The sequence below is a fragment of the Triticum aestivum genome, chromosome 3A (genome assembly GCF_018294505.1).
Source record: "Triticum aestivum cultivar Chinese Spring chromosome 3A, IWGSC CS RefSeq v2.1, whole genome shotgun sequence".
In the NCBI taxonomy this organism is placed as follows: domain Eukaryota; kingdom Viridiplantae; phylum Streptophyta; class Magnoliopsida; order Poales; family Poaceae; genus Triticum; species Triticum aestivum.
This window is the reverse complement of record NC_057800.1, coordinates 662,591,159-662,613,084: the sequence shown is the minus strand read 5'-3', so window position 1 is coordinate 662,613,084 and position 21,926 is coordinate 662,591,159. Positions and strand designations below refer to the sequence as shown.

Sequence of the window (21,926 nt, the reverse complement as noted above, 5' to 3'; positions counted from 1 at the left end):
TACAAAGTCGGACCATTGCCCCGCAGCGCTAGTACGTGCGTGAACTAAAATGTCCAAACCCGCCGCGCAAGAAACACCGCAAAGCATGCATGTGCGCATGTCTCGGCAAGTACGTAAGATAAGACGTACGTACGTACATGTACAGCGGCGGGTCGACTCGAGTCGACGCGGAGAGATGTCCCTTTCCGTGCCGTCCCGTCCCACGGCCGCGCGCGCACGCGGGCACGTCCCCACGCCACCGCCAAGGGCCAAAGCCGTCGCCCCGCTCCCCGGGGCCACGCACCCGCACGTGCTGACCTGGCCCAATCAGAGGCGATCGCCCGTCCTCCAGCCGCAGGGCCGTCCCGTCCGGACCCCGCGACAGTGCGTGGAGAGATGCCGCGGCATATCCATATCCCGCCCCGCCCCTCGGATCGGGTATATCCTGCGCTGGCTGCCCAATTCTTTTGAGGACGGGCACGCACAGCACAGGGCACTCGTGAAAGAAAGTTTCAACGAGGAGACGTTGCGGCTAATCGTCCGGCGAATATGCTAGTACCACCCCGTGAACCCGCTCGCGGTCAAGGAGGGTCACCTGAAAAGCTTTTCAAACGCTCGTCTAGAAGCGACGCGGTACTACTGATAATCTGACGCAAATTACCACCACTGCTATCACGACCAGCGTTTCCTCGATCGTTGTCGGTGTACCATGTATTCAACGATGAAGTAAACGGAAACGTAGACGTCGTGTTCACTGGCTCGATCGGATCCACGTGTTCAGGACTTCACGACGGCACGCCATGTCGAACCATGGTCGGAACTGGAAGCGATAACAGGCCATTCTCTTCTACACATGTCAGCCATCAGTCAATCAAACTCGCAAACAAACGTGTAGCTGATTAATTCAGTGCGCGGGGCAGGCTTGGACGTGACTATTTTGGGCACCTAGACCTGCCCAGCTCCCACAACCTCGTAGCACCGGACCGGAGCCGGAGCATATTCCCGGGCTCAATTCAATTCCCTCACAGCCCGCGGCGTCCAGAAGACAGCAATGCTAATCAATCCGCGCCTCACCTACTAACGCAAGCACGCACGGGTTAATCCGCCGAATAAACCCTTCCGCCAACCACCCTATAAAGCCGCGGCCCGCGAGTGTCAACCTCCGTCCTCCCGGCACCGCGCACCGCAACCTCCAGCTCCAAGTTCACGCACACACAAAGCCCAGAGCGCGCTCTCGCTCGCTCGCCGGCGGCCACGACAAAGGGCAGACATGGCCGTGTACATCCGCCTCGACGACGCCGTGCGCGCGCGCCTCCGCGGGGACGGGGGCGGCACCAGCAGCGGCAGCGACCACGACGCCTCCGCCTGCCTCTCCGGCCTCGTCCAGGCCTTCCTCGAGACGGACGCCGCCGCCGGCGCCGGGGACGACGCGGGCGGCCCGGCCCCGAAAGGGCGTGACGGGTACGACTCCGACGACGCGGACGGCGCCGCGGAGGCGGCCGCGGCGTCCGTGCGGGAGCTGCTCGACCCGCCGGCCGCGGAGGACCCCTTCCGGATCAGGCTGGCGGCCGCCGTGTCCGCGGCGCTGGACGCGGAGGCGCCGCTGCGGGGCCACGGCGCGGCGTTCCGGCGCGCGGTGATGCGGCGGCTGCGCGCCGCCGGGTACGACGCCGGCGTGTGCCGGTCGCGCTGGGAGACGTGCGGCAACCTGACGGCCGGGACGTACGAGTACGTCGACGTGGTCGTGCCGGCCGCGGGGAAGGCGGCGAGGTACATTGTGGACGCGGACTTCCGGGCCGGGCTGCAGGTGGCGCGCGCGACGGCGGAGTACGCGGTGGTCGTGGCCGCGGTGCCGGCCAGGGCGGTGGTCGCGCGGGAGGAGGCCGTGGGGCGCGCCGTGCGCGTGGCCGCCGACGCCGCGCGCCGGTCGCTCCGGGCGCACGGCCTCCACGTGCCGCCGTGGCGCAAGAGCCGCTACATGCTCGCCAAGTGGCTCGGGCCCTACAAGCGGTCGCCGTCCTCCTCATCACCAGCGTCCGGGGCAATGCCGGCGCCCGGCACCACCGGGCTGGACGTCATCAAGTGCCGCGCCGTCGGGTTCTTCCCGTCCCAGACGGCCGCGCCGGCGGCGAGGATCAAGTAGCTCCTCGGCACCGTTGATTCTCCGCGTCCCCGGAAGATCGATGCCATAGATGTAGAGAGATGATCGATCCGTTCGAGCGAGCCTCGAATTCGTTTCTTGTACAAACAATTTTGGTCTAGATTATATATAATGAAAAAGAGCGAATTGTTCTTCCATCAACATGCATGATCGATATCGTCAACCTTGAAGCAGCCATGGGGCACGATTAAACTATGGATCTTGGTCAGCTGGATACATAAAAGCGTGCGCAAAGATTAACAGAATGAAAATTAAAAGAGACGGGAAAAGGGACCATGGAATGGTGGACGCGGCGGGCGGGCAGGTGTAGCCGGATTGGCATGGGTCGAATGATGGCATTACTTTATCACTCTGCGCTCTGCGGTGGTTGTCGGCGTCGAGATCGTACTAGTAATATACTCCGAGCAAGCAAGATATGTTTAGTGTTATCCTAAACGAATCAGGCGAGGCGGAATTCTGGACGTGATCTTTCGTACAAATTTTTGTCTGGGCTAGGATCTTGATAAGCACATGGCGCGCTCTCTCTACATTTCAGCCTTGCAAACAAGATTACAGTAAGTACTGAGTGTACAATCGGACCTCTCAAACCCGTCTCATACATCTGGGTAGAACGCTCGGTCATCGTCTGGTCAAAAAATTTCGATTCAGATGGGTCTGTCAGACGACCCTCAAATGCTTGGGTTGGCCGACATCCTCCATATCTAGCCCAAACATGAGGCAGACATGAAGGCGTCCGGGCACGCCTGCCACGTCGGCCTGACGAAGGGGCTTCACACGAAAATGCCCGAAAACCCGATGGTCTGAAGGACGCCGCGTGGCGCTGTCCCGGCTTGTCGTCCAAGACAAAATCCGGCTATTTAAGCCGGCCGGTGTCCCGCAACCCTAACCCATCCCCCTTCTCCCCTCTCCGCGCCGCCAGTCCGAGCCCATCCGCCTCCTCCCTCTCCCGCTCCGGCGCTCTGCCCAAGCTCCGGCACTTCGCCATGGTCCGGAGCAAGATCACCTACTATGCCATGCTAACGCCGGAGCACGGCTACGAGATCCAGCAGCTGATCCAGGCGAGGGAGGCCGCACGCGCCGCCCGCATAGCTGTCGGGCTACCTCCAGACTCGCCGTAGCCGGAGGAGGAGATGGCTCCGGTGGAGGTGGAGGAGGCGGAGGAGCCGGACCAGCAACTGTCGCCCTTCAACATGGAGCAGGCAGAGGGGGAGTTTGCCGTCACCTAGTCCGGCAAGATAGCGGAGCAGCAGGCTATCCTGGAGTCCATGCAGGATGATGCCTATTTGAAGGCCAACCGGGCGTTCCTTAAGCGGGAGCAGACGGAGTCCAACGCGCTCTTCGCCGAGCTCGACGCGAAGGAGGCCGGAGCGGAGCAGCCGGAGCTGCCGCTGCCGCTCATGCTGCTGGAGTTGGGCGCCGAGATCATTGTGATCTCCGACGAGGAGTGGTTAGGACCGATGTAGTACGCAAGTTTTACTTCTTTTTGTATGTTTTTGTATGAATATAAAAATTGAGTATGTGATGTCCGGACGCAACAAGTGAAATTTGATGTGTGTCGAGTCACTGCCCGCGTACGCGCCCGGGACATTTGAGGGGCCAGACTTGCCATATGTGGGTGTAGATGCTCTAACTGCATGACCGTAGCATCAAGGAAACAACGGGATTGCCATTTCGGTAGATGATCATACAGTAGTTGGGATCGGAGGGGATAAGGAAAAGGTGATGGAGTTGGGGTCGGAGGAAATAATGCCGAGTGTGGTCCAGGGTTAGATGGATAACGGGGTAGCGACGAGAGCTGTCCACTCGAGCGCGCGTCGGATGGCTTCTTCGTCCACCCATGCGCCACTCGCGGGACCCGCAACTGATTCCCACGTCCGTCTCCGATCGATCGAAGCCCCGACCGGCACATCCCGGCGAGCTGACGAGGCTCCAGTCCATTGGCGGGACAGCGAAGCTTAGCGGCTTTGCACTTGCTAATGGTCCATACCATGCATATATTGTCTGATTTCTGATCGATCGATCTACCTTCGTGTGTGAGAGATCCCCTCGCTTTCGAGCGTTACCACCACCCGTCGACGTGGGGTGGCCACCTGTGGTGCAACTGCAATCGTCTCGACTCTGCTCGTATCTTCCCGGTTGGTGATTTCAATTTTTACCTCCATTTTTCTTTTTCATGTTACCGGCTGCATTTGCCGGCTCCAGTCCATTGGCGGGACAGCGAAGCTTAGCGGCTTTTTCATGTTACCTGTGGTGCAACATTTTTCTTTTTCTTTTTCAGATGTCGGGGTACTGTATCTGGAGAGCACGTGCCACGCGCTTGGACATGACAGACCCACATAATGGACACGACACATGCGCAATGATAGACATGTTGAGAGCGCCACCTTGACGGGACAGAATGAAAATGGTGAGGGCTAGCTACCTGGCCATGGATGGAACTGAAAATGCATTGGTTCAAAGGTTTGGCTAATGGATGGTCGTTATTAGCCTAGTGTATCTCCGGGGAATTCCAAGCAAGATTTGCTGGATTAGGATCACATGTTTTATTTTGTTTTTGAGAAACAAACACCCGTGTATTAGTATTACTCATTGTCAGCATGGGAATCATGTTGGATACATACGGGCATGCAGGATTATAGGAACCTGATACATCCAAGTACTCACAACATTCATATGCAAAAAAAAAGGTACTCACAGCATTCAGTTTCGAGGCAATTTTGGCTGTGTAGACGTGTAGTGAGCAGCCATATTGGCTGAGAGCAGCGTTTTCTTTTCTGAACACCAGAAAAAAATGCGGCGTTTTGGTGCTCGAGTGCATCTTCACCTCTGTGACCAGTAGATTCAAAAAAATACAAAGTAAATTCAGAAAGACTCTTCTAGGCGCTGGCAAATTTCCGCACAGAGATGACACCGGAGCAGCTAATACAGAAAACCTAAATCAGAGCTCCGAAATGTACAAAGTTGCAACAAAGATTCGAGCTCTAATATATTTTTTTGTACCGAGCTCCTTGGATGTCATCTGAGCGCGATAAGTTGCAGTCGCCTAGAAGAGTTTTTCATCTTCGATCTGTGTTTTTTCTAGATTTTTTTTCGAATTTGTCTGGTGTTTAATTTGAATTTGCTGTTCACAAAGGGAGCTTCTGAATTCGGGATCAGAGTTAGATTTCCGCATATTGACCTTTCTTCTTACATGATTAAACTCAAAAGAAATGCACTCCCTAGTAAGATCTTGGATTTGATCCAACAGCGGGGAGGATACATGATCTATTAAATACTACTCCACAAATTAATCAACTCAAGGCTATCAGTTTTCATTATCACCTTCGACATGTTCATGTTGTGCGGCAAATCTGCTTGTCCCGGCAAGCAAAAGCTTCGACAGTGATGACACTAGGGAGCGCTTCATATACCATTTGCTCCTTGCTGCAATAACTTGACCCCGGTCGTCGCGAATGATCCCTGTGGCTCCTTGTTGAGTATCCAGGTTGAAAGATGCATCAACATTTACCAAAACCTAAGGGGGGCGTTTCCATTTAATGATTCCAGTTGCTTCTTTCTCTTTTGCATCAGAAATTGATGTTTCGATCACATCAGATGCCATACCCCATGCCCATTTGCATGCTTGTGAGATGTTCATGGTTTGTCTCCTCATGGCCTCTTTTATTTCAGATGGTCCAGATTGCCCACATGGGGCAGAGGAGAGCACAGCAAAGCTCCTGTGGAGATAAAGCATTTATCAAGTAAGTCATGCGACCAAGTAACAGGGCGTGTAGGCAATTTACAGCCATGCAATTCTTTAAAAGAACATAACCTAGTAGTTAGGGACATTTTTCACAGGAACTTTGTAGAGTTATAATCCCTAAAAGAATCTAATAGTCTGTTTTGTAGGCCTGAATTCTTTTTTTGTAGGGAACGATTCATACAAAATTCTGAAGAAAGAATCATTAGCTCAAATTCTCTTGAAAAATAAATTGTTTCACTTGTGATGGAACGGGAAAGTATCTAGTGCTCCCAGGTATAGGGTGCTCCCGGTGCTCCGATGCGAAAAACATTTTTTAAAATTTTCAAAAAATTCTGAAAAAATGCAGCACATCGACGGAACATCGATGTCTCTTGTCACAAAATTTCAAATCAAAATTCGAAACATTGCTCGAGATACAAAAATGACAAATTTGACATCAATGTGATAATGGGCCAAAACTAAAGCCCAACTTATGTTATGTACAAAAATTTGTCATTTTTCTATCTCGAGCAATGTTTCGAATTTTGATTTGAAATTTTGTGGCAAGAGACATCGATGTTCCGTCGATGTGCTGCATTTTTTCAGAATTTTTTAAACATTTTAAAAATGTTTTTCGGACATTTGGAGCACCGGAAGCACCCCAAGCCTGGGAGCACTAGATACTTTCCCGTGATGGAACCAAGCTTACAAAGTACTATGCTGTAAGATATGGGGAAAAAATGGGATTGCAATCCTATTATTGCAGGGTCTGAAGGAAAAGAGGCCCGAGAAGTTTGAATTTTAATCTGCGTGAAGTTTTCGTTGTCTTTCTTTACTTTTTCCAACTACTATCCCCCAACAGATTATATTCTTGACAGCCACTTCGTGATATAGTTTCCTTGAAGCAGTCTACACATTTGCTCTCTTTACAATGTCCACCTGGGGTTTGCTGAAAGATTTATTTGTATAAGAAATTAAGAATACTATTTTGATTGTTGTGGCGTATATACATGGGCTGCACTCCGCTTATTTTCAAAGCACGTGTTTGCCCGTAATGGCTGCTTATTTGATTATTCCATTCCAAGTAGCAGTTCATTATCAGTAATAAGTTCGTTAACGTTAACAATTGTAGCCTCACTGATTAGAGCAGGTCTTAGACTAATAACGCGTGGCTCTCATGGTTGCCCAAAGGAGGAGCAGATAGCAACCTGTTGATTGTGCGAACCGATTCTTCATGAGAAAGAAAATGAATTAGAAGTGTCGACCGATGCAAAGAGAAAAGAATGACAACAAAACAAAAGGAAGAAGAAAAGATTATGGCACGGTGCCAGGTGTCCTATATCGTACCGATGTGCGTGATATGATATGTTATCGAAATCTTTGAGAAAGAGATGAGTAACATAACATGGAGGGCAGGGGCCAAGTGGCATATTCCAAAGCACACAACCTAACAGATGAGATCAAGCAATGACCACCGGGGATTAACAATGTTATCTCTCCCTCCACTCCAGGGAACAAATTGACGCTACTGACTAGAGAAAGGGCCGCAGCTGAATCAAATACAAGCACATTGTTTAGTCGAGTCTCCTGGGGTCTTGATGGGAATATAATTTGCTTGGAACCCCTTTCCATTATCTCCCATTCTCTATGAATTAATGAAAAGAGGAAAGCCTGGAGCTTTCATGTTTTCTTAGTTAAAAAGAGGCAATGGGTTGGCCTTTCTCAATAATCGAGAAAGAGAGAGTTTAGAGACATGTCTGAGTGCAGCCGTCGGCTAAAAGAAATGTCAAGAGTTTAAAAAAAAAACGAATGTCAAGAGCTTTCATGTGAAGACCGGTGAGAGTAGAACATACAGTACTACACATTGGGCTGTAAATGGGAGGCTGACCTGATGTTGCTAGAGATATCAATTGGGATGCAGAACAACTGACCACATCATGTTTGCAATTGTTAACTGACAAGGCACCAGAAGAATTTCGAACGCAGAAAGAATATCCTTTTACAGCAGGAAGGCATCTGGTGTCAAAATCTTAAGGTTAGGTCACTTCCATCATTCCCGCGAAAAAAAAAGGCCATTTCCATCAGACACTACACAATTGGACCTTCAGGGTTTTTTTTCCGCATGGTAATACATGTCTGATTCATATATCATAAAGAACAAAGTACAAGTCACGTAAGAACCGACATGACAAAACTGAAAAGATAGCAGAACATCTCTGAGCTTGACACTAACGCTCGTCACCTGCCTCCGGCACCATCACAGCAACCACCGAAGAAAAGAATGACGGATCACCTCCTCACCCAAGCTCGACATGGCTCCATCGCTGATATGCAGCTTTGCGGATCTCCAAGGTGGCTCATCAAAAGTGAAGCCATTGTCGTTGAACGAATTAGACCGGGGCAACACCACGGACACGCCATCGAACTCCAGATCTTGCACCCCACCACGACTAAGACGCCGAAGGAGGAAACCATGCCTGCCATCCATGAACCACGAACCCAACACACGTTCTGTCTTCTAGATATCGTTGATGCAAACCGCAATCTGCATCCGCTCCTGGACTACCTCTCAAGCTCCACGCGAACGCTGGAGCAAACGCCATTGCAATGGCGGAGCCCGAGGACACATGTCCACCACGAGGATGCCGCCGGCGCCACGCCATCCTTGCTTGAACAGACTGGTTTCCAAATTCATCCCCAATCATAGGACCGATGGCCTCGTCAGGGAAGGATCCGAAGAATCTTTATTCAGCGCCGTCATCGTTGTCGCCGAAGCGAAGATGATGAACAACCTAAAAACCTAGACTACACAGGAGTAAAAACGATCCAAACGATCCACGGGCGTGGATCCGGCGACCCCCCTCACCATCGACGACCGAGATCGCCGCAGGAGGACGGCGCTAAGAGATGGCCTCTCCTGGTGGCGGCTAGGGTTCCAGCCGCCAGGGAGCAGGGAGGAGAGAAAAACGCTTCACGTCGCTTGGACGTTGGCCCGCGGTCAGTTTTAAGGACGCGTCTAGCGAGCAGCCGTGCGCTCGCTAGCGCTCCTCGGCAGCCGGCTGTATTAGGAAATTTTTTGTCCCATCTCTTGATTAGGAAAGTCCGTTGATTCCAGAGACCAAAATCGAAAAGCATCATCCACTCGCCTTCACGCTGGCCCAAGTTCTTTTTCATATGCTCTGCCATGCCAGTAATAAAGTAAAAAGGCAATTAATTGCATTCCAAAAAATTCAAAAAGCTATAACTTTCGAATTACATGTCAAAATTAAAATCCGTTTCCACCATCGGAACCCTCGCGACGAGATCTTTAAAAGTAGACCCCATTTATATATGTTTCGATGAACTTTTTTCATTGCCAACTGGTTGTACTAGATGGTGCAACTTTTATACTATGAGATGCAACTATTTTTTAGACCACCGTTTGTGCTACCACAACCAATTATAATACAACGTGATGCAATTTTAGTGCTACATGAACCAACTTCACGTAATGAGCAGTTGGCCGAGCGGAAGTAAAGGGAGGAGAGAGGCGTACTAGGCAGCATCAATCAAGGTAAGTTCCCTTTTGGCTCCAGATCCTCCCTTCTTCACTTCCCCTTCCCCTTTGCCTCTGGATCTACCACCAATCTTCTCCTAATTGAAGGGAGTAGCAACAGTAATCTAATGTCTCTGTAATTAAACACCACTTTGTGCAAGTAGACCCAGTAGCAAAACCAACTTCTGCCTGGAAGTGTGCAAATAGACACAAGGGAGTAGTTTTGCAAAAAAAAAATGTGCAACAAACAGCCCAGACTAGAAACATGGAGTGGATGTAGTGTCTGTGCAAATAGAAGTCCATATTTGTGCAACTAAATCGTGGATCCAAGCCAACTTTTTCTACAATGTGTGCAACCAACAGCCAAAACTATAAAGGAGTAAATATATTTGCACACTAAGCATTAATCCAATGACATCTTTCCTGCAAAATATGTGCAACAAACAACCCAGACTAGAAAGATGGATTGGGTGTACTGTTTGTGCGAAAAGAAGCACATATTTGTGCAACTAAGCCATTAGTCCATAACCAACTTTCCTGCAATATGTGTGCAAAAAAAACATCCCAGACTAGAAAGATGGATTGGGTGTACTGTTTCTGAACATATTTGTGCAACTAAGCACGGGTCCAAGCCAACCTTTTTATGCAAATGTACAACAAAACAGCCCAGACTGGAGACCATCTGTTCTAATCTTTTGGCTGTTGGTTGCACACATTGCAGGAAAAGATGGTTTTGGATCCATGTTTAGTTGGCACAAATATGGGCTTCTATTTGCACAGACACTACATTCAGTCCATCTTTTCCTGCAAAAAATGTGTACAACCAACACACATACTAGATGAAACTAAAAAAGACTGAGTTTGCTGTCTGCAAATATAAACATATAATTGTGCAACTAAACTTGTATCCAAATCCCAACTTTTTCTATAAATGTGTGCAGCAAAGAAACCAGACTAGAAAAAGCACAAGAACAATATTAAAAATGAGCGTACAAATAGGCTTGTCTCACACAAATTGCAAATAGGGGGAATATGTTCTATAGGATGTTACTAAAAGTAAATAGGAAAGAAGATGAAATTATTTTTCTTGTCATGAGAAAAAGGTGCCAAAGGTGATCACATTCCGACTTGAGCACATGCGGTTTTGCAAAACAAAAGGAGCCAAAGGTGATTAGTTAACATTGCACACAAAATATATGTTCTTCTGAAAAACTAGATAAAAAAGGTTGACGATGCCAACTTGATATTATGTTAGTTGTGCAACTACAAAATGCATAGGATGCCAACTAAAATAGTTATTCTTGTGCAACTAGGAAAGGTTGAGGATGTTAACTAGTTAGATGCTATTGTGTAACTAGAAAATGCTCAGGATGCCAACTAATTAATACTCATGTGCAACTAGAAAGGTTGAGGGTGCCAAGTCATTAGATACTCTTGGGCAACCCTCAAAAATTTGAAGATGGGACTAAAAAATTAGTTACTCTTGTGCAACTAGAAAGGTTGAGGATGTCAATTACTTGGATAATGTTTGTGCAAGTAGAAATGCTGAGGATGCCACCTAATTGAATACTATTGTGCAACTATAAATATTGAGGATGCCAATTAATTAGATACTCGAAAAGAAATATTCATCGCTTGCATGACCAATCAAAAATTGCACATTCAGGTTTCAGGCTTCTAGAAGAAATGCTGAGGGTGTCAACGCAGCTACAAAAAGACTAAGGATGTCAACTAGTTGGATGGTATTGTGCAACTAGAAATGCTGAGGATGCCAACTAATTAGGTACTCTTGTGCAACTAGAAAAGTATGAGGATGCCAACTCACTTAGATACTCTCTGGGACACGTCATCATCCTCTCCATCCCCGTCATTATCAGTGCCACATGGTTCCTGCTTAGCACCCCGTTTTGAGTCCCGCCGAAAGGTCCTATTTGGAGAACCCTACAATGAACAAAAAAGATTGAACTACTGAGAGGGTAAAAGAGAAGAGCATAATTAATGGTCATGGGATAAAAGAAAAAGAAAATATGAACCTTTGTTTCACTGCCAGGCACCTCTCCTTCACCAACCAATTTGTCTCTGCAAAACAGAAAAAGAACAAACATATTTGTCAAATTAACAAAACTGCCACCCAGAAACAGTTATACTACTTGGTTGGCAAGTCAATCAAAACAACTTGGATAAGGGGACCTGCCTAGTTGCAAAAAAAAGGCTACAAAATGCCTTTGTATCACCGTGTGATCCACATCGTTTGCATGCTCACTGTGCAACTAAAAAAATAGCAGCCTTAGAAAGACTACCCTGGTTGAATTAAAATAAAAGTTGCACATGATTTGCTGCCTAGTTGTACAAAAAAAACTGCCAGCCAAAAACAAAAAATTCCATCAAAAACAAAAAGTTAGGTTGGCTATTTTTAAACATGAAGTTGGCGAGTTCAATATAACAGGTTGCACAAGGAAAGCTGCCCCGGTTGCACAAATGGCTAAAAAACATTCACACAAAATCTGCGAAAACTTCTAAATAACTAACCCTAAGACCCCTAACGTTGCAACATCGGACAAGGATGTCCCGTGTTGATACTGCCCAGTTTTTGGTGGACATGCATGGAGTGGCGGTTCATAGTACAACTCCAAATAAGACACTACAATCACAACTGAAAAGAACGTATGAATAAAAATATGTTGCTTTGGTGCAAGTCTGGTAACAAAAATGTTTCAGTGCTCCGACGTCCTGTGGCGGAGACGTTATCTAGCCGACATAGTATCACTACATTATGCAACTTCTCAAAGGTCGTATCCAACTGAGAACTACTATGTGTGCAACTACAACTACTGTGGATACCAAAAAAAATGTGACTAGCAAAAAAAAGATAAACTTAAGCAAAATCATCATCTAGCCAACTTAGTATGGCTGTGTTGTGCAATTTCGCAATGATCGTGTCCAACTTAGACTACAACCATGACCAACTTAGTACAACTGTGTTCTATCAAAACTATTTCCATTGTCTATAATAATCCTACAATAGTTCAGACTATTTCCATGTCCTAACTGAAAATGATTTAGCGAAAGTGTCAGTAAACTGTTCGTCAGACTAGTACAGTAGTTTCGAACACTGTTTTCCAAGCACAAGGAGATTAGCACTGACTCAACTGCAAACAGCACTGCTATACACACGATTTTATACACATGATTTGTGGACGACGCTAAAATTACAGCGTACGATGCATGGCAGCAGCACTGGTGCATCGTTGGATATGATTGTCGGCTGTATGTCATGCGTGCAGTTTCGGCTACACATCAGTTTGGAACTGCAGATATGAGGAGAAGAGTAGGGAGTTTAAGGCCTCGATCTGACCAGATGGCGTCAAGACGGAGCGAGATTCGATCCCCGCGGCTGTAGCGCACGCACCTAGGGCTCCCTCGAAGCCAAGGCATGCTGGCCGGCCGCGGGGGCGCGGGGGAGAAGGAGGGATCGCCGGCGTCCTCGCCGAAGATGAACTGGATGGAGTCGATCGAGTCGGGGCGAGATCCGAGGCCCGCGGTTGTGGCCCGTGCTTCTAGGGCTCCCTCGGCATGCGGGCGATTGTCGGGGAAGCGGGGAGAAGGAGGGCTCGCCGGGGTCGCTGCGGCGGCGGCCGCCGCCTCGCCTCGGTTTGGTGGAGAGAGTGAGCGAGCGGAGCAAAAGAAGGAACCAGAGCCGCTGTGAGCGAGCGGAACAAAGGGTTGTCGGCTAGCGCGGCCGCTCGTTTCCACCAGATGGTGGCCGGCCGCTTTTTAGATTTTAGGCAGTTTTAATACGAGCTCTTCAATTGGACCTTCGGTTTTGTACGATCTCTTCAACACTATAAAGGTTTAACAAAGGCCTAGATACAATACACCAACTTGCTGCTAGCAGTAAACAAATGGCATGCATACTGCACAGCTTCAGAGTTCAGTAACCAAACCAAAGCTGATAGGAGTAATAAAATGCTTCTGAAGGAAGTAGGACCAGTGCGTGTTTGATAGACCATTTCTTTTTTGACGCGTCAACGGCGGGCTTACGCCTGCCTGAACCTTTATTACCAAAATGATCAGACAAAATTACATAGAGAACCAGAGATACAGGCGGGTGGGGAGGGAAGCGGGGAAGGTTACAGTGAGAGCTTAAACTATAATCTCGCAGCTAGGTGAAACAACATGGAGCCCCAGTCGCGAAGCAGAATCTGGTTGGCAGAGTTGGAGCAGCGATGAGACCAGAGGCGAAGGTCTTCTGCGGCTGAGCGAGCCACCAGGTGCAGACTTTGATGGTCATACCTGAAGACCTTGGCGTTCCGTCTTCTCCAGATATTCCAAAGCACGACCATCGGGATAGTTGACTGACACTTGTTGTTTATATCCCCCTCCTAGGCGTGAAGCAGATCCTGAGGAGTACCTTGACATAGACTATTTAGTTCTTCCCAAATGGGTGCTAGCAGGTGGCATTGGAACAACAGGTGAGTGATAGATTCACAGTGGTTACAGAAGGGGCATGTGTCGATAGTAGCAATGCCCTGGCGGAAGCGGCGTTCATTGGTGAAAAGGCAGTCCTTGTGAGCAAGCCAAATGAAGATGCGACACTTGTTCGGGGCATAATTTCTCCATATCGCCGGCGCCAGCTGGTCCCTAGGACGTTGCTTCCAAACTGCTTTGTATGCAAGCTTATTGGCGAAAGATTTCCCTCCGTTTCTCATAGTTCTTCTGTCAGCAGCCTGCAAATTCAAGTTTACAGTAGCCAAGGTAGCATGCAAAGTAATCAGATCGCAATTTGCCGCATGCAACAATCGAGGAGCAAGGTCTAAGGTTAGGTTGTTCGAAGCCAAAACCCTAGCCACCGAGGTGTGCGGTCTGGTGGAGTGGGAGAAGAGGGCAGGGAATTGCTGGGCGAGGGTGGTGGTGGAGTGAGGAATCCAAAGGTCAGACTAGAAAGACGTCGTTGAACCGTTCCCAAGGTGAACCATTGTAATGGAGCAGAAGAAGTCGAGCCCTTTTAAAATATCACGCCAAATTGGAGAGTGCGAAGAATGGGATATCCCAAGATCATTCGAGGGAGACCAGCCATATTTGGAGCGAAGGTAAGGAGAGTCCTGGGTTGACTCGGAGGTATGAATTTTTGATAAGTGGTGGAGGAGGAGACATTGGTTCATATGGTCTAGGTTCGTGAAGCCCAGCCCTCCATGAGAGAAGGGGGCGCGGACCAGGTCCCAAGCAACTTTGCATTGGCCACCCGTAACAGAATCTTGCCCGACCCAGAAGAAAGCACGACACCGTTTGTCTATCTCTTGCAGGATGCCCACTGGAAGTCGAAGAACGCTCATAGCATAGATCGGGAGAGCGTGAAGGACCCGCCCGGACAAGAACAGCCCTGCCAGCAAGAGACAACAAGAGGCCTCTCCACCCAGCCAAACACCGGTCAACCTTGTCGATGATGAAGAAGAAGTTTGCAAGGTTTAGTTTATGGGTCGAGAGTGGCAATCCCAAGTAAGATTGGGGGAAGGAGGCTACCGGACAGCCAAAAATTGCCGCGAGTTCCGTGGAAAGGTCGTGGTCTACGTGAATGGGGGCGAAGGTGCTTTTTTGAAAATTAATGGTGAGCCCCGTGGCCTCAGAGAACTGGGTCAGGATATGTTTGAGAGTGTGAAGCTGAGCCGCGTCTGGCGGGAGGACGATAAGAGTGTCGTCGGCATATTGAAGGACCGTGCAAGGAAGAGAAGCGTCGAGAGGGTGAGAGAGTTTCCCGTTGGCAGCAGCCTGGATGATAAGTCTCTTAAGGACATCTGCGACAATGATAAAGAGATAAGGGGAAAGGGAGTCCCCCTGTCTAAAACCTCGGCGGCATTGAAACCAGGGTCCAGGTTTCCCATTTAAAAGCACAGAAGAGCTGGCTGTACGGTTCAAGTTTTCAATCCAGGAGCACCAGAGAGGTGGGAACCCTTTGGCGTGCATAATCAGGGACAAGGCTGTCCATGAAACTAAATCAAAAGCTTTGTGGAAGTCTAATTTGAGGACAATAGCCGGACATTTCCGTTTGAAACAAGTTTGAACGATATCCGCAGCATGGAGGAAATTGGAGGCAATCCCGCGGCCCTTGATAAACCCAGTCTGATCATAGTGGATGAGGTAATCGATCAGGGGCTGGGCCCGAATAGATAGACATTTAGACGCAAGTTTGATGGAGCAATTTTGCAGAGAGACCGGCCGGTAGTTCTCCGAGCCAGTCGCATCGGCCTTTTTGGGAAGCAGCACAATGTGAGCTTGATTAATACGCTTAAGATCTGCCCTGCCCGAATGGAAATCGGAGAGCAAATTGAACAGATTCGACTTAACGAGGTCCCAGTTAGCCTTATAAAAATCCAGGTCAAGCCCATCTGGACCCGGGCTAGCGTTATCATTCATGGCCCAGAGGGCGTCCTTGAGCTCGTCCATGGTGAACGGCGGTGAGATATCTAAGGCCTGGGTTGTGGTAAGAGAGTTTGGCAGCAAGAGATTGGAGAGGTCAAGAGATGTGGATACGACAGGTTGAACCCCCACGAGATTTTTGAAGAAATTGAGGAGGACAACCTCTTTGTCGGAATGAGCAGTAAAGGTTGAGCCATTGCTAGAGAGGGTCTTAATCTGGTTTTTGCGATGGCGTACCGAAGCGCAAATATGTAAGTAGGCTGAGTTTTCGTCCCCAAGGACACCGTCTTTGATCTTTGCCCGCTGCCTCTGCCTCCAATAGGCAGCGATGACCGCATTGTGACGGTGGAGGGATAGTTTGACTGCCGTCCTAAGTTGAGCTTCGATCGAGGAAAGCAGCCTAGCTTCTTCTAGCTTATCCATGAGATTAATAGTAGTATGGCAGTTTAGTGCTAGAATCTTGAACGATCTGCGACCGGAAACCCATTTTTTGGCCATGCTTCTCGTGCGCTTGATCTTAAGGGAGATGAGACCAGCAGATCCAAGGTGCAGGTGCCTGGTACCGACGCTGTTTCAGTTAACAGCAACCTTGTCTTTGAATTGGGAAGGATTGCGAGATAGAGGTTACCGCCGTTAAAAGAATGGGGACGTGTTCGGAGGTGGTTCTGGTCACCGAGGAGAGCGAGGTGTCTCGATAGACTGTTTCTTAACAACAGTGCAGGATCATCACAGACTAGAGACATGCCTAAGCTAGACCAAAAACCATGTGTGCACTTTCTATAATCTAGATCTACATACGATCACATCACAATGGTGGCAAGAAAAAAAAACAGTATTTGGTGCAGTTACAGATACTGCAGTTTCATCCCAGCGGCTTGCAAACACACTCAGACAGAGCACTTACGCATCAGTTCGAGCCATCGGGTGTCCTGTTGCACAAATATTGGCAATAAAAATCTTTCGTGTGACAACGTGTCGGGCATAAAATGTAGCGAATATCTCCAGATACAGGTGCATTTCATACTGTTTTCCATCCCTCTTGCCAAGGGATTGGAGTTAGGTGCTAAAAGATATCTCCCATTCCCTATCTCAACTGTGGTCATATACTCCTACAGATTTGCTATAGTTCTTCCTATCCGTGGTACAACATCATAAGCACTCTGATATACACTGACGTTTAGCAGCATTGCAGGACATACCACATAATGGCAAATTGGCAAGTAGCGACCAAGCGTTTTTCTTCACCTGCTGCTGTCTCCCTCTAGTTCTCTTCGTATGGTCTCAAACAGCATCTCGTTCCATGTATCTATAGGTCCTGGCATGCACCAATGCAGACAATCCTGGGGTGGAGGCTTCCCATCTGGTCCTCTTTGAGTCTTCTTGTTTGGGTCGGGACTTCTGTATGGACCAGGATGCCCGTCAGCTCTCAACGCAAAGGGCTCAGTGATGTCCATCAATTTCAACTTGGAGCTATGTTTCCCAGAATTCTGCACTGCCTTTCTGAAGCCTGCAACTTGTTTCTCATACATTGCATCCGTGTATCCGTTCCTCACCACCGCATCCAAGGGCTTAACCTTCCCGGTGCATGACCCACCAGTGTTCCATGCCCCGCCTTCATAATGATCTGGAGAGTATGTGCGCAGAACAGCTATCCCTGTGAAATTTGGGTGGGTCGCCAAAGCAGTCAGGCAAGTCTCAACTGACACACCAAATGCGCCAACGTTGTTTATCTGCATCTTTCCAGCTTGTTGAGGCCACCAGAGCTGCCCTCCAACAACATTGCCATTCTGGATATAGGCTGACCGTTTGGCGAACCAGTGTCCAGATGACAGGACAAGTACATCAAAAGAAGCGATAAATTGCATGAACGTCTCATCTGCTACATCCAGGAAAACCTTATCAAGACCCTCAGGAGCAAACCCCACAGCTTCAATTGATCTGTGCACTAACCAAGCAGACCAGATGCGGATAATAGTTGTTTTGGTTGACCTGAAGATCCACCTGTTCATCCTGCGGCTGCCACGGTCTACTGGGGCTTCTACCTGTCAAAAGGAGAACATAACGTTGATGCCAAGATAAAAAATCAAATAATATGTTGCTCTATGAAATGAGCTACAAGTACAGGATCACTAAGTTGATTAGGTTGATCTGAACATTCCAGCAAGTAAAGGGAAGAAAACCCTTCAGATGTGTTCCATTATAGTACACAGACAGGTCACACATAATGATGAAACCAAAGGGAAGCAATAAAGCGTCAGAAACTCAGAATTATGCTTTGATCTTAGAGATATACTCCCTCTGTAAACTAATATAAGACTTTTTAGATCACTATCTTAGTTTACAGAGGGAGTACTTCCTAATTCCTAAGAGAAGAATTTACAAGATGTGAGGGGCCTCATAACTTGACAAAGTACACACTTCCGAGCAACAATCTTATCTCAGAAAACTGCCTCTGCATAAATTATGTAAGGATCCATTATCAACCGCTAAAATCAACAATCAGTATAGTGAAGTTGCAGAGGCCGGGGGTTTAACCTCCTTTTCCAAAAAAAAAAAAGTATAGTGAAGTTGCCTTTCAATAAAAGGCACGATGAAAAGCAACTAGCTTTGCTTCTACATCAGGAAATTATAACGCTCTCTACTGCTTCACTAAAAGTATAGTGAAGTTGCAGAGGCCGGGGGTTTAACCTCCTTTTCCAAAAAAAAAGTATAGTGAAGTTGCCTTTCAATAAAAGGCACGATGAAAAGCAGCTATTCTGCTTTGATAGGCGCATGAGCTGATATTACAATTTCATCCCAAATGCTTCCACGTGATATCAGGAAAAGAAAATATCTGACAGCAATATCTAAACTCTAAACCACATTCTCTCGAGGCTAGACATGGTATAAGATGTGCAAGATGACGGCATTGGTTCCTATGGTGTTGGTTCCTATGGTTGACAGCAGACAACAGCAGTAACCCAGTAACTTGTCCAGAATAAGGCAAGGCACTTGCAATATCAGGATAGCAATCAAACTGACAATAAATCTTCTACGAGATCGATAATTTTCACCACTTTTCAGGAACCATGTACATATGGTGAGTTTTCACACTTTATTTTTAAGAAGGAACTTGTAAATAATGTTATGTTACTACAAGCAAGCATCATAAAACCAGAAACAAAATTTGCCATTGTCCACACATAAGTCCAAATAACACCTTAACTCGGACCATCGGTCGGTCAAAAAAAATAAATCATCATTCATCAAAAGGTCTTAGATCTTGTAGCGACTTAATCAGTTTTCAGCAAAAATAATACTACATGTCAATAAAATTGGTCATGGATAGTATAATTGGCAAGCTACCGTCTACTTAGGCAAATTACAGTGAGAACATAAATCATTAATAGTATCAGTGAAGTATCTCACCTGCCACAGAATGCAAAGGAGAGATTCCATGTGATTTCGAGCAACCGAGTCCCCAACAAAGGCAAGAGTCTTGCCTCTCATTAACTCCAAGAACTTAATTCCATCAAAGCGTGGGAGGGTGCACTGTTGAGGTTTCCATCTCCAACTCTCATAGTCCTTGTCCGGTCGCCCATTTCCCTGGCAATTCTGCATCCGTGTGATGACAGGGCAAGAGTTGTTTGTGTACAACGCCCCAGATGAATCGAAAACCCACTCCCCATGATAAAGATCACAGGTACCTGCACAATAAAAGAGGTCAATTCATCGTATCCCAGCTACGCCTTTATCATGAATAAATCAGTATAGTGCAGCGGGAAACAACATTTCATTCATGTCTGTAAGATGTTGTGCAGAAGTCAAACAGGGGAATGAAGTAAAGCTCACCTTGATCAGGCCTTTGAGAATCATTGAGTTTTGGCGTGGTATCATCCATAGCTACTACTGGATCCTGTATTTTGCTGTCAACAGAAACTGGATCCGGTACTGTGTCATCAACCTCTCTTGTATTCAGAGACCCCTCGCTTGAGTTGAGAGTAGCATTTTGGGCGCTGTGCTCAACCAAGGGCTCCTGGCCACCCTGCAACTCTTTCCCTGGTAATGGAACACCAGTGGCAATATCATTCTTGCTCCCATCATCGGCGGTAGCGTTCCCCTTTGGGTGACTAGCTCTGACAGCTGGGTATTCAGGGAGCGACGCCCCGGGCAGGGGCGAGCCCACCGACAGCGAAATCACCACCAGGATCAGCACCAGCGCCAGCGCCAGCAGCACGGCGGTGGAGAGCCACCGCCGGATTCCCCCAGCCCCGGCCGCGGCCTTCTTTCCCGGCAAACTCATGGCCGCATCCGAGACCCGCAACCTCAAGTGATTTCTCCAAGGGCCCAACGACCAGGCCCTGCAACTCAGGGGGCGGATCTGGAACGGCGTGCGCTCACCGGGCGCCGCGCCGCGAATCCGTGGAGCTCGGTGGGGTTTGACTAATCGCTGGGATGGAACGACGAAATGCTCGTACCTCGAATGTCCGAAATAGGGGGCTGGCGCGGAGGCAGCAGGCGCGCGGTGAGGTAGATCGGGTATGCCTATGGCGGCGAACGCGCGTGGGGAGCCGCCGGCGGCGCGGATCTACTCAATTCTCTCTTCTGGATCAGATCTGGGGAGGAAGGAGGTAAAGGAAGCAGAGGGGGTCGGCGGCCTCGCTCTCGGTTCGTTACAGCAAGTGCTATTCGATAACAACCCCAAACTCTCAGTCTCGCACCCCCTTAACTGGTCAGGCACGCAGGCCAAACTCAACCCACACACGCACTCACTCCTTGGCCCGACACTGGCCTGGCCCTCGCCCTTTAGGCCCATCAGTGGTGGCGGCAGGCCCGCTCACACCCTCTTGTTTGTCTGCAGGTGGAGCCCACCTGGCAGGCGTGGCATTCGCCCCTCCTTGAGCAGCGGGTCCTCAAGGCGTTGTAGATGGAAATCGGCGATGAAGCGCCACTGGATCCTCCCATGTTGCCAATGTTGTAGATGGAAGAGGAAGGGGAAAGGAAGGCATGGGAAGGTGGAGAAGTCTATCAATACCAGAGACATTCTCGACACGTAGATCCGAGTTCGCGTGCCACGTCGCCAGAGGGTTAAACCAACTCAGAGTTTGAACGGCACATTCATCTAGATGTTTTTGTTTTCACTCTACTCTTATTATCAATTCAATGTTAGTACATTTAATATCTTGGCCTGCCCGCAATGGTGGGAGCAGATAGGAGTGACTGTTTTAGGCACTTATGTGAAAGAATTAAAGAAAGGTTGAAAGGATGGATGGAGAAACAACTATCTACCGGTGGCAAGGAAATACTTATTAAATCTGTTGCCAAAGCAATCCATGTTTTTGCCATGTCAGTATTCAGTTCACCCAAGGACATTTGCAAGGAGATCACGGACTTGATAGCCCAATTCTGGTGGAGCGATGATGAGGATCATAAAATAAAGCATTGGTATACTTGGTGAAAACTATGCTACCCGAAAAATGAAGGAGTAATGGGTTTTAGAGATCTCTATTCTTTCAATTTGGCTATTGTCGGTGTCAAAACCGGCGGATCTCGGGTAGGGGGTCCCGAACTGTGTGTTTAGGATCAATGGTAACAGGAGGCAGGGGACACGATGTTTACCCAGGTTCGGGCCCTCTTGATGGAGGTAATACCTTACGTCATGCTTGATTGATATCTTCTATATCTAAATAGCTAGCCCCCACTAAGATATTTCTCTCAACATGCAATCATGCCACATCATCAAGCAACATGCATGGCAAAAGGCCCACCACAACACGCATTCATGCACATGAAAATGTCCACCTCAACATGCAAACATATATTAGATATTTTACAATACATTAATCAAACACAATAAAGCATATGGATTTGCAATTTTAGTTTTCGTAGTATCACTATTCACGTTCCATAGAAATCACACATCATCGAAATGTATTGCAAATATTCCCGCAACAACGTGCGGGGTATCATCTAGTTGATGATATGAGTATTACAAGAGTTGATCTACCACGAGATCGTAGAGGCTAAAACCCTAGAAGCTAGCCTATGGTATGATTGTATGTCCTCTATCGACTAGCCTGGCCTCGGTTTATATAATGCACCAGAGGCCTAGGATAACAAGAGTCCTAGCCGAATAC

At 48.2% G+C, this 21,926-nt stretch overlaps 2 protein-coding genes and 1 long non-coding RNA gene across 3 annotated transcripts; 1 reads left to right on the top strand and 2 right to left on the bottom strand.

Annotated features, from left to right (window-relative positions):
* The first annotated feature begins 981 nt into the window (after window positions 1-981).
* LOC123059001 (uncharacterized) lies at window positions 982-2,281 on the top strand. The gene has a single exon (XM_044481666.1). The coding sequence runs from the start codon at window positions 1,250-1,252 to the stop codon at window positions 2,120-2,122; it is 873 nt and encodes a 290-aa protein (XP_044337601.1). The 5' UTR covers window positions 982-1,249; the 3' UTR covers window positions 2,123-2,281.
* Window positions 2,282-8,871: 6,590 nt separating this feature from the next.
* Window positions 8,872-11,689, bottom strand: LOC123063052 (uncharacterized). The gene is made up of 3 exons (XR_006430043.1): window positions 11,430-11,689; window positions 11,222-11,337; window positions 8,872-9,040 (listed from the first exon to the last, which is right to left on the bottom strand). It is a non-coding gene; the product is annotated as an uncharacterized lncRNA (long non-coding RNA).
* Window positions 11,690-16,753: 5,064 nt separating this feature from the next.
* Window positions 16,754-20,496, bottom strand: LOC123063051 (protein YLS7). Its single transcript, XM_044486778.1, has 3 exons — window positions 19,642-20,496; window positions 19,219-19,496; window positions 16,754-17,852 (listed from the first exon to the last, which is right to left on the bottom strand). Exons 1-3 carry the CDS (start codon window positions 20,090-20,092, stop codon window positions 17,052-17,054), a joined length of 1,530 nt encoding a protein of 509 aa, XP_044342713.1. The 5' UTR covers window positions 20,093-20,496; the 3' UTR covers window positions 16,754-17,051.
* Between the last annotated feature and the right edge of the window lie 1,430 nt (window positions 20,497-21,926).

Bases quoted from the DNA above. Each gene is read 5' to 3' on its own strand.
- LOC123059001 (XM_044481666.1), top strand. From the start codon at position 1,250: ATGGCCGTGTACATCCGCCTCGACGACGCCGTGCGCGCGCGCCTCCGC.
- LOC123063051 (XM_044486778.1), bottom strand. From the start codon at position 20,092: ATGAGTTTGCCGGGAAAGAAGGCCGCGGCCGGGGCTGGGGGAATCCGG. The intron at 19,497-19,641 runs GTGAGCTTTACT...TTTATTGTGCAG, and splicing joins TTCTCAAAGGCCTGATCAAG to GTACCTGTGATCTTTATCAT. The intron at 17,853-19,218 runs GTGAGATACTTC...TCCTTTTGACAG, and splicing joins TCCTTTGCATTCTGTGGCAG to GTAGAAGCCCCAGTAGACCG.